A 12744-nucleotide genomic window follows, 5' to 3' on the forward strand; every position below is an offset into this window, starting at 1 on the left:
GAGTCGACTTATCACTGCCCTATCTTTTAGTGTTAAAAAAAGCTTACAAAAGGTTATTACATTTCCCAAAAAGCTCTCATGAGCCAATTAAAGAAGAAAAGACATTTCCCAACTAAGGGAGAGGGTGGTTGTAGATCAGCTCCTTGATTTTTCGAATCGCCGAAATTGTACGACGAACCTTCTTGTTCCAAGCGTACGACCTTATAACATGAATTGACATGAAAAGTGGGCAACTAACGCTTTTTTACGTCAAATCATTTTATAAGGGGAGCATGCGCGTAATGTAGGGAGAGTGAAAATATCATCTCCCTTACCTTTTTGTTTTGTATTTTTTTTAAAGAGATCTGCTAGGAAAACTGGATCCCGTTTTGTGAAAGTAAAAACGGGATGTGTTGATTAGACATGTCATGGCTTACAAATATATGGTTTGGATAATCTTACGGTGTAAGGGGAGTGTGTAGTCAGTCATAAATACGATAAATGGGGGTGGTCCAGGGAAGAAAAAGGGGGCGAATATATCACTTCCACAAATAAGTGGTTTTGATAATCTTACAGTGGGCCCCATTGCATGTCTCATGACCATATCCCCATGTTATACATTCAGAGACAAATTTCTCAAAATGGTGGAATTTGGCTTGGAGAATGATGATTTTTCTTCTCTTCTATTTATCTGTTTTTCCTCTGTCTCTCTTCTCTTTCTATATTGGTAATGACACCTCCCACTACTCTATTGGATTGGCAACCAAACAAAAAGGTTTCAAATTTCTGTTTCGGAATGCGTTTCGTTCTTCACCGAAACCCCCCAACTAACGAAATCAAATAAAATAATATTTTATCTCTTACAAAAATTTCTGGAAAATATTAAATAAAGAATAGAATCCAGATTTTTTGGAGATTTTCTTGAAATTTGGAAAAACGAAAATTTGAAATTTCAGCCGAAATTTTGTAATGTTTCGAGTTTACCCAATTTTGGTTTCCGGGAAATCTCGGATTTCGGTCCAAATTTAAAACCTCGCCAGACACCACTTATCACTATTCTACAGCGTAAATCCTAGGTAAATCAAATGATTGCCTCCTCCCTATTGACTAATTATACCACTAATTAAGTAATTAATCTACTAGGTTAGTCATCATTCCAGGATGGTCCAATCATGGCTGACAGTTGTTAATCATTGATTAGACAGCTAAGATCTCACTAATTGGTTCAATTAGACCCAACTATATATGCTGGGGCCCATCTGTAGGCAGAATATATCCTCTAAAACCCCACCCACATTCCTCAGTAGAAACAAAACCTTTTTGTTTGTTTTTAAGAACACATGGAGAAGGGGAAGGGTTTGGGGCGAAAATGGGCGATCGATTTAACGGAAAATCCCACACTTTCCTCTCGGCAATTTCCAGATCCCCTTGGCTTCGATCGATCTTCTCAAGATCAGGTATTTCTTTCCCCCCCTTTTTTTTTTCCATTCGAATTCTCAGGAAATTAGAACCCTAATAGCTTTCTAGGGTTTCTACATCGTGTTGGATTTCTTTTCATCTATTATTCTTGTAGGATGATTCTGATATCTTGTTGGATTTTCTTTTAATCTATTCTGCTTTTTTTTTTTTTTCCGTTCGAATTCTCAGGAAATTGGAACCCTAATAGCTTTCTAGGGTTTCTACATCGTGTTGGATTTCTTTTATATTCAATGTCAGTCATGACAGCAAACAATGAATAGGATTCACATAGTGATAATAGAACATCAGCCATTAAAAATGGAATAAATGATCATTATAAATTTCCCCATCTAATTAACAAATCAAAAGAAACTGAAAGTGATAATATGTTATGCGACATGTATTTTAGTAAAGAACTAGCATGATATATATATATTAAAACTTGGTGTACTGTACTACTATTAGAAGGTTAATTTTTATAACACTACAACTACTTTGGGCTCACACATACTATGGAGAAAAGGATCTTTCAATCATCTAAACAAATCAAGTGAATTAAACTATAAGGATGCAAGATACACAAATACTCTATATGCTAAAACTGAAGGTTATTTGACTATATATGAGGCTGAACTACACAATTCGAATAAAACTGGAATATACATGACCTAATAATGAATTGCAAAAATATCTTATAATTATCACAAAGAAAGTGTGTGCTTTTACCACAGTGAAATGATCCCACAGACTTTGTCAAGGTCTCGTTTTACCTTTTTACTCTTATTATCTGACAAAAACAAATAACTATACTACATGACCAAAATGAGGCTTGACAAGAAGCACTTATGAATGAAATAAAAATATAAAGGTTAGTAAAACCTGATCACACAGATGTGTTAAAGCACTTAATGCATTATGTTGTACACTAAAAAAAAACTATCAAAGCAACTCAAGAAATATCTTTTCCAACTTATTTGTCAAAATAGGTAAATGAAGAAACAAAGATCACCTCATTCACTTCCACTCATCACAGATAAAAATATTCATCACCAAAACCTTCATACATATTTGTTCATATTTACACTGAGCATGTGTTAAAGTTAAAATTTCAGCACAAATAAATAAGCCAATTATCCTTATAAACATAATTAAAAATCATACCAAACAATGTACCTAAACCTGCTACATTTTCCATATAAAGAATCACTACAAAATGAACAGAACTAATCATTTCATTGAAAAAGCAATAAAATAACTATACCCTTTTCTTGGTAACAAACTCACAAACTCCAGAAAATTAAACCTTATACGTTCAGTTCAAAGAATGCAATAAGCCAAAAGCTATTCTGCCATTAAAAATCTTTCTAAGGGTTATGAATGACTTACCATTTTTAAGGACAAATTCCTCAAAAGAATAGAAATGTTCTCAGCTCATACACCCAGAATCCCATGACATTCATCTAAACAAGCTACTTTCATATCATTTCAAAGAATAATAGCACTTTTATCAACAATAAATGGATAGGGTGTCACGGATATCACCATATCTGAATCGACAGGGGAGGGGCTGCTATAAAATGCATGAGGGTACATGGGCTGGATAGGCACTGGTTATGCACTAGTTAGGCACTGGTTATGCACTGGAGTAGTTAGGCACTGGTTAGGGGCACTGGTTATGAGCACTGGTTATGAGCACTGGACTAGTTAGGCACTGGTTATGCACTGGACTAGTTAGGCATGGGCACCGGTTATGTGCACTGGTTATGGGCACTTCTATGACACAACAATTAGCGTAAGGCTGCTATGCAAATGAAAAGGCTGACAGTAAATAATTGGCATTGTCTTCAGAAACAAGGTACAATTTTTATTCTCTTAAACAACTCCAATCCAGCTTACTATCTAAAAGAATTTGCCTTAAATAATAATCATGTCTTTTAAAATCAAGAAGCTAAACCAAAGGAAACAAATTCCCTTATGTACAATAAAACAATAACCACTATTATACAATCATAAGGATAAATCCTTTTAGAAATGAAACACAACCATATCATATTATATATTATTCCAGCCAGCCACTTTGTCTTTAAATGGCTGCTAAAAATGGGTTAGCAATTTCCAAAAGTTCTAAACAGCTAAGTGTTGGAAGAAAACACAATCAAAATATGAATTTTTCCAGTTATGCCAATGACATTTTTCTAACAAAAACGAATGGGAATCTCTCTATGATCTAAAGAATTTGTGACCCTAAATTCGAGACATGGTTTCCTCCTCCTAGACTTTCATGGACACATTGGAACCGAATTCTCAGGAAATTGGAACCCTAATAGCTTTCTAGAGTTTCTACATCGTGTTGGATTTCTTTTCATCTATTATTCTTGTAGGATGATTCTGATATCGTGTTAGATTTCTTTTAATCTATTCTGTTTTTTTTTTCCCATTCGAATTCTCAGGAAATTGGAACCCTAATAGCTTTCTAGGGTTTCTACATCGTGTTAGATTTCTTTTACTCTATTATTCTTGTAGGATGATTCTGATATCATGTTAGATTTCTTTTAATCTATTCTGCTTTTTTTTTCCCATTCGAATTCTCAGGAAATTGGAACCCTAATAGCTTTCTAGGGTTTCTACATCGTGTTAGATTTCTTTTACTCTATCATTCTTGTAGGATGATTATGATATTGTGTTGGATTTCTTTTAATCTATTCTGCTTTTTTTTTTTCCGTTCGAATTCTCAGGAAATTGGAACCCTAATAGCTTTCTAGGGTTTCTACATCGTATTAGATTTCTTTTACTCTATTATTCTTGTAGGATGATTCTGATATCATGTTAGATTTCTTTTAATCTATTCTGCTTTTTTTTTTCCCATTCGAATTCTCAGGAAATTGGAACCCTAATAGCTTTCTAGGGTTTCTACATCGTGTTAGATTTCTCTTACTCTATTATTCTTGTAGGATGATTCTGATATCGTGTTGGATTTCTTTTAATCTATTCTGCTTTTTTTTTTTCCGTTCGAATTCTCAGGAAATTGGAACCCTAATAGCTTTCTAGGGTTTCTACATCGTGTTGGATTTCTTTTCATCTATTATTCTTGTAGGATGATTCTGATATCCTGTTAGATTTCTTTTAATCTATTCTGCTTTTTTTTTCCCATTCGAATTCTCAGGAAATTGGAACCCTAAGAGCTTTCTAGGGTTTCTACATCGTGTTAGATTTCTTTTACTCTATTATTCTTGTAGGATGATTCTGATATCGTGTTAGATTTCTTTTAATCTATTCTGCTTTTTTTTTTTCCGTTCGAATTCTCAGGAAATTGGAACCCTAATAGCTTTCTAGGGTTTCTACATCGTGTTGGATTTCTTTTCATCTATTATTCTTGTAGGATGATTCTGATATCGTGTTAGATTTCTTTTAATCTATTCTGCTGTTTTTTTCCCATTCGAATTCTCAGGAAATTGGAACCCTAATAGCTTTCTAGGGTTTCCACATCGTGTTAGATTTCTTTTACTCTATTATTCTTGTAGGATGATTCTGATATTTTGTTAGATTTCTTTTAATCTATTCTGCTTTTTTTTTTTCCCATTCGAATTCTCAGGAAATTGGAACCCTAATAGCTTTCTAGGGTTTCTACATCGTGTTAGATTTCTTTTACTCTATTATTCTTGTAGGATGATTCTGATATCGTGTTAGATTTCTTTTAATCTATTCTGCTTTTTTTTTTCCCATTCGAATTCTCAGGAAATTGGAACCCTAATAGCTTTCTAGGGTTTCTACATTGTGTTGGATTTCTTTTCATCTATTATTCTTGTAGGATGATTCTGATATCGTGTTGGATTTCTTTTAATCTATTTTGCTTTTTTTTTTTCCGTTCGAATTCTCAGGAAATTAGAACCCTAATAGCTTTTTAGGGTTTCTACATCGTGTTGGATTACTTTTCATCTATTATTCTTGTAGGATGATTCTGATATCGTGTTGGATTTCTTTTAATCTATTCTGCTTTTTTTTTTCCGTTCGAATTCTCAGGAAATTAGAACCCTAATAGCTTTTTAGGGTTTCTACATCGTGTTGGATTTCTTTTAATCTATTATTCTTGTTGGATGATTCTGATATCCTGTTATATTTCTTTTAATCTATTCTGCTTGTAGGATGATTCGACTGTTAGTCGTCAAAAGAAGGAGACCGAGGCTGTTTGGAAATCTCAGGTACATTGGTTTCAGATTCGTTTCGTCTTCGTTCATTTGAAGATCTCTATTCTGATGGCTGTATATAAATTAGTCTGTGTTGTGCCAAGGTTTTAAATTTCGGTTTCAGACTTCATGGAAATCGAATTATTTCAGTTTCGGTAGAAATTTCAATTTCTACCTAAATTTCAAAAAAATCAGTGGAAAAAATTTGGTTGCTCTTAAATTTTGGTGGAAATCTTGTAAATTTTGATGGATATCTTGTAAATAGGTTGTACCCCTCGTGAAAATGAAATTTCAGTTCGACGAAATCTTTTAAATTTTCGATTCAATGTGAATTTCGTTTCGGCTTCAACTGAAACTGACACATTTCGGCCGAAATTTTAAACTATGTTTGTGTTACGAACCCAAATCAGTTATAAACGTGATTGATCTTCTTAGAGGGGAAGATCAGCCTTTTGACCCACTTCAAGGGATGGTTTAGTCCTCCTTTTTGCTCGAAGACACAATTTGTGGATAAATTTCTTCCTTGATTTGAAAAATGGCAGATTGCAAGTTATTTATATCAAATAAAACCACTTAACAACCAAGGGACCTAATCTTATAAAATCCCTAAAGGCAGGACCAACTAAGACTTAAAACTCCACTCACCATTATCCAAAGAGTCTTGGTAATTCGAAAAAAACTTTTGTCATACCTTAATGATAAGATCCTATCAAATAACAAGCAACTAACTTATCCCATCCTAGTTACATAACAGTTTGAAGCTTGTGACAGTTTTGTATCTTTACGTGTATATTTGTTTGCTTTTGCTTTTGTATGCATTGGGATATTAGTCTTGTAATGGATTAGGCATTTTATGTATCATTTTTGTTCCTCATACGGTGAACGTTGGAATCCAGAATAATTTCCAGAGCCTAGGGAGGTTACCATTATAAATGTAGCCGAAAGTAGGGATTCTTAGATGTATTTTCTTTTTGACCCCGGTTGGCGGATTTCTTTCTGTACCTGGGACGCCTCATCCCTTCCTTCTGGTTTTATTAATAAATCGTTACCCTTTCAAAAGAAATAAAAATAAATTTCCAGAGCCTAAAAACCTAGGAATTAAAATAGGTTTATGAAGAAATTCGCAAAATTATTATCTGATGTTTTAGCGAGACTTTAAAGGCTTTTTCTATTACTGGCAACCAGTGTGAAACACTTTCAGTGATCAAGCTCTGATAAGAAGTTGAACCCTCTTAATCCAGCCATCTGCTAACAAGTCAAAGCAACTGGGTCCCACTTCCCAGCAACCATCAGCTTGGGTTAAAAGATTTCACCCATCCACTCCCCAACACCTTCTACAAGAAATCTATCGGTTTTGGTACTGTTCTAAAGTTATTGTTGTTTTGTTCATGGCTATGATTTGTCCGACACTTTGAATTTATTGCCGACACACTTGTCGTGTCATGTCCGACACGACACTCGTGTCCACACGTGTCGACACTCCTTTAGACACTTTTAAATGTACCGCTAGAAGTGTCAGTAACTCTATATGTATGTGTATGAGTGTGACACTATTTCTAGATTTTTAGGGGTTGCCACCTCAGATACCTCCTATCCGTGTCGAAACTCGGCACACAAATCCATGTCCACAAATCATGCTTATATGTACTTTCTGTTTTAGCCGTGTCCTTGTTTCTAACTTTTTAGAGTTTTCCGTGTCCGACACTCTGTGTTCGTGTCGACACACGACACTCGTGTCCGTATCCACAAATCATAGGTTCATGGAGATAACATTTGAGGAAAATGTCTGATCTTGACTTTAAAGATGTTTGGTCATTAATTGCTGGTTTATTCCAGGACCGGATTGATTGTGTTTTGTGGACTCATCAAATATTTCATCTTTTCTAACTGTCTGTCACTCACCTGAGTCTAGGAAGTGCCTCTTCTAAAATTGCCTATTTGCCTTACATTCAGAGCAAGGTCTACTTTGTTTTTCATAGCAGGTTTTACCCTTGGAGAAGTGTTCCTTTACTTTCAAAGGGAAAATGAATATGTTTGTGTCTACTCTACTTGTATTATTTATGGACTTCTTTTACAGTTTTTTATATTTATGATGTGACATGTTGATTACTTCCATATGTTGTATAGTTTAGCTTTGCAACTAGGTTATTTGCATCTCTAACTCTCTTTTTGCTGAATTTTTAAAATTTCTTACAAATCAAGAGTACAAGTTGCTAATTTCAGTTAGTCATTTTGTATGAGAAGAAAGCTTGGGAAGTGGCTCAAGCCCCTTTCAAGAATTTGATGATGATGGGCTTCATGATGTGGATGGCTGGAAGTACAGTCCATTTGTTTAGCATTGGCATCACGTTCTCAGCTCTTTGGCAGCCCATAAGTGCTCTTCAGGGTGTTGGAAAGGGTATGATTCCATTGGTTTTGTTTTAAAGGTTGTTCTTGCCTTTATGAGTACTTTTTTTTTGGAATGGTTGCCTATATGAGTACTTTATAGCCTTAATATAGCAAGAAGTATCGCATTATGTTTCTTGTGTGGATCGTTTTGCATATCTTAAATGATATAAAGCCATATTTTTATGTAAACATTGGTAATTCCAAATTTCAGAAAATCACAAATAGGAAGCGTACAAATTTTGCGTCCAGTCCAGAATTTTTCTTACTGCTAGATCTGTGGTTATCAATATATTTATTCCTTTGCAAATATCCTACCAAATATCATCAAATGGGGTGCTTTTATACTTGCTTGTCTCTATTTTGATGGGACCATCCTAGGGCCCATATTCTATTTTTTAAATGTCATTTAAGTTGCTTTTAAGCCCCTTATGTTATATGGGAGGTACCATAATCTTTTCCCACTAATATGACTTGGTTTCTTTAAGTTATGGGCGTTTAAAATGTGGCCTATTTATTTATTTATATATTTTTTGAATGGCAAGTGTGGCCTATTTATTATGAAAATTTTTAAGTAATAGGGGCATTTAAGTCATTTGTAATTAATTATAAGTTGTTTAGTAATCACAATTCACAAGAGGCTACATAGCAACCTATGATTTAGCTGACACTTTGAATTTATTGCTGACACACGTCACATGTGTCCTCCCGTGTCCGACACGACATACATGTAAACAAACACGTGTCGACACTCCTTTGGATGTGTGGACACGTATATGTGTAAAATCAATCATTTTATGTGTATGCATGTATCACCATTTCTAGATTTTTAGATGTTGCCATGTGAGACAACTCATATCCATGTCGAAACTCGACACACAAATTCATATCGACAAATTATGATTATATATACTTTCTATTTGACGTGTCCTCGTTTCTAAATTTTTGGGGTTTGCCGTGTCCGACACTCCGTGTCAGTGTCGACACGCGACGCTCGTGTCCGTGTCCACAAATCATAGATATCAACACAAGGAAGTCCTTGCATTTGTGAGACTTGAAGTGAGTTTGTTTCCATGATCAGTTTGAAGAGTCCTAATTTATTTGTTGTAGGATTAAATAGTCCATGTGCTGGGAGTCCTTAAGCCATTAGAAGATTAAGTCATTTGACACTTGTCTTGTTACTATTGGTAAAAAATATGAGTCCGTGGAGTGTTATGAATTTTATTTTATGAAGGAAAATCCATGAAAATAGTCGTAAGTTGATAAGTGTCATAGTAGGGATAGGAATTGGGGTTTACAACTTGATTTGGGGTGGGGTTTAAGAGTCCTAATCCTTGCTTAAACATGAATTTTGTGGGGTTTTAAGTATCCATAAATTGTAAAGGCCTATGGTCTTAGCTACCATGATATGATTGAATAAAATTGGGATGATACTCCCAAGCTTAGTTGCCAACCATTGCTCTCTTGATTGTCTCCCCTATTTAAGGGAGCATCAACCCTCTCTCCTTGTTCTCTTTATTTCTTTTTACTCTCCTTCTTTCTCTTATTTGGCTGATATAAGTCCATCCCTCCACTCAATCTGTCTCTTTATTCTCTCTCGGACACCACTTGCAGCTGGATGATCAATGCACGAAGCCCAATATGCCACCCCAGTTCCCAGAGAAGTAATATGCAAACCTTGATTTGCATCAAAATTGGTATCAAATCCTATGATCGAATGCCTTAACAAAATAACGGATTATAACAGGAAGATTCATGCCTATGGATCATAATCAATACACTATGAGGCCTTGTTTTAAAATGAGGATGTGGGTCAAAATTCCTTGAGGTGGTTAATAGGCTTATAGTACTTACGGCTTAAGCCTCGGTTATTTGAATCATGTGCTTCTGCTCGAGGCTGGCCTCTTTGAAGAGGCTTAAGCCTCACATATGTTTCAAAACTGAGAACGACTAGGCGGACAGTATCGTTGGGATCAATGGTAACAATTAATTTTGGTGTCCCACAAGGGGACATCTTTGTGCAATCAAGCCCATTGATCTTGTATAGTATCATGAGGCAAACAGCGTGGTCTTGGTCCCATGCCGAACAAACATCCCCTGCGTAAGATAAAGAACTATGAAAATCAACTGTTCAGTATCGTTGGGATCGATGGTAACAATTAATTTTGGTGTCCCACAAGGGGACATCTTTGTGCAATCAAGCCCATTGATCTTGTAGAGTATCATGAGGCAAACAGCGTGGTCTTGGTCCCATGCCGAACAAACACCCCCTGCGTAAGATAAAGAACTATGAAAATCAACCGTTCAGTATTGTTGGGATCGATGGTAACAATCAATTTTGGTGTCCCACAAGGGGACATCTTTGTGCAATCAAGCCCACTGATCTTGTAGAGTATCATGAGGCAAACCGCGTGGTCTTGGTCTCATGCCGAACATACATCTGCGTAAGATAAAGAACTATGAAAATCAACCGTTCAGCTTTAGTTGGTCGAACCCTAAAAGAGGCTTGATGGATCAAGTGCCTAGGATCATCCGATCAAGGTGTCCTCAACAGAATTTGGCCGGAATTTTGGTACCAACAGATTCTATGCCTTTCAAGATCCCGATATATGGAGTCTCCAAGTCATACAACTTAAACTTCTGCACACGTTATCAATGACAAGAGAAGTGCCAAACAGAGAAGATTTGCCTTTGGATACTCCAATCACTCGAAGTTATCCTAAACTTAGGGAGATTAGTTGCCCGCTGCATAACCACAGAAAAGATCTGCCTTTGGATACTCCAAACACTTCTCGATATCCCTTTAAAGATTCTCCTGTTCCTTTCCTTCCAATTTATCTATAGTGCAACTACAAGTAAAAGTTTCCTCAACACTCTTGCCTCTGGAATGCCAAGGAGCGAAGACCGAAGTATCAAGCATCTCCATTGTGTGACTAGGAAGAACTCTACAGGGATACAAAACCTCGACAAAATTCTCATGAAATCTATACAGGGATACAAGAGTTTCTTTGAAGGTTTTGTTATAATGATGCACCTGATGTTGGGGGTCACTCTTTTAGATGTCCTGCCTTTGTAACATTAGCATTTTTTTTAGCCTCGCAATAATATCTAATTTTCTGACTTGTTTTTAACTTTTTAATAATATCTTATTTTTCCGACTCATAACATTGTCAACTGGCCATTTAACTTGCAGTTTTTGAGCCTTACAAAGATTCAAGAGTAGATATTCTCGCCCCCAAGTTACTCTTCATTGCCCTAAATTTGGCGGGGCTAGCACTGGGCGTCTGGAAGGTTAGATACAGTAAAAATATATATTTCCTCAGCTTTACACACAAATAATCCATGTTCCCTTTTTCTTCATCTCACATTGTTTGCTCATGACAGCTGAACACATTGGGCCTCCTTCCAACACATGCATCAGACTGGGTTTCATCCCTACCCCCTGCTCAGGTATATGATTTCATTCTCATAGCATAAATATCCACATGCATCTCAAAGAAGGTTTTCAAAACATGAATCACATTTATGGAAAACCAGTGTTCCGTTTCTTTCGCCACTACCCTGCCATTCTACATATCTACTACTAATTAGAAACCAAATCCCTTCATTTTACGTTGCAGGAGAATGACTACATTACCGAGATTAGGAACCCATTGTCGCCCTTCATTTGTAGAATATATTTTTATAGAAAAATCAGTTATCTTTAATTATAAACAAAGTTCGAACACATCCGCTTTATAAAATTTCTTCCACAGGAGCTTGGGCTAATGCCACGAGTTTCCCATTGAAGCATTTTCCAAAATCCTTCTGACATAGTTTTGTTAGAAAAAATCGCATTGATATATGTTATTTTCAGGCAAAGATTATGTGTCTCAGCATTGCTAGCTGTGCATTCATCAATATATTTTCTGTTTTGTAGGAGGTTGAATATTCTGGTGGGGGTTTTCCACTCCATTGATGCTCACTCCAAGCTGGGACCGGTGTTCATTTTCATTATTTGAACAGTGACTCTTGCAAATCCTTACACCAACATAATTTTACTTCATATTTTGTAGTGAATTTTCATGAGGTTGTTATTTACAAAAGTTGCCTTTGAATTTTTAACCTCCAGAATTTTTCACCACCTTATTTTTATTAGTAAATGTGAGTTTGGGAAAATTTTGGAAAAAATGCATGTGTTTTCCCCTTACATGCATGAGACATTGACGCATTTAATTGGGAAAATATGAAAACGGTGGTGGCCCATGCAGTACAAAACGGTGGGGCAATGCAAAAAGTACCGTGGGGCCCATCAGTTTGGATGATCTAAACCATTCATTAATTTATTGGTAAAAGCTGTAAAAAGTACAGTGGGCCCCATCTCAAAGTCATGCGAATGTCAGAGGGGCACATCGTCAAGGGCGCACGAGTAGGTCCAGGCTACATCATGTGGTATTAAAGCTCGAGTTCTACAATCTAGACTCTCATGGATGTCACCAAGAACGAGGTGTAGATGGCCCTATTAGTAGTTAGGTGATGCTGGGAGTGAGAATCCCAGGGAGAGATCGTAGCACTGCGGAGGAACTCACAATTCACAGAGCAAGTGAGGATTATGTAAAAGCCTACAATGACTACTCAAGGCTTCAAGCTTGTCGAAGGAAGAATGATGGAGACGAGAACATATTATTTCGGAACGTGTGCTCTTTAAATGATTCAAATCCGAGGACATACATATTTTCTCAACCTATGGAGCAGGATG

The 12744-nt window shown here is 36.1% G+C and overlaps 1 protein-coding gene across 1 annotated transcript; it reads left to right on the forward strand.

Moving 5' to 3' along the window:
• The first annotated feature begins 1272 nt into the window (after positions 1-1272).
• Positions 1273-12110, forward strand: LOC143856822 (uncharacterized). Its single transcript, XM_077367108.1, has 6 exons — positions 1273-1436; positions 5580-5636; positions 7866-8019; positions 11200-11297; positions 11391-11456; positions 11926-12110. The coding sequence occupies exons 1-6, from the start codon at positions 1320-1322 to the stop codon at positions 11962-11964; spliced, it is 531 nt and encodes a 176-aa protein (XP_077223223.1). The 5' UTR covers positions 1273-1319; the 3' UTR covers positions 11965-12110.
• The last annotated feature ends 634 nt before the right edge of the window (positions 12111-12744 follow it).

This window comes from Tasmannia lanceolata, unplaced genomic scaffold (genome assembly GCF_043159265.1).
Source record: "Tasmannia lanceolata isolate RefF3 unplaced genomic scaffold, GAP_Taslan_0.1 ptg000023l, whole genome shotgun sequence".
Taxonomy (NCBI): Eukaryota; Viridiplantae; Streptophyta; class Magnoliopsida; order Canellales; family Winteraceae; genus Tasmannia; species Tasmannia lanceolata.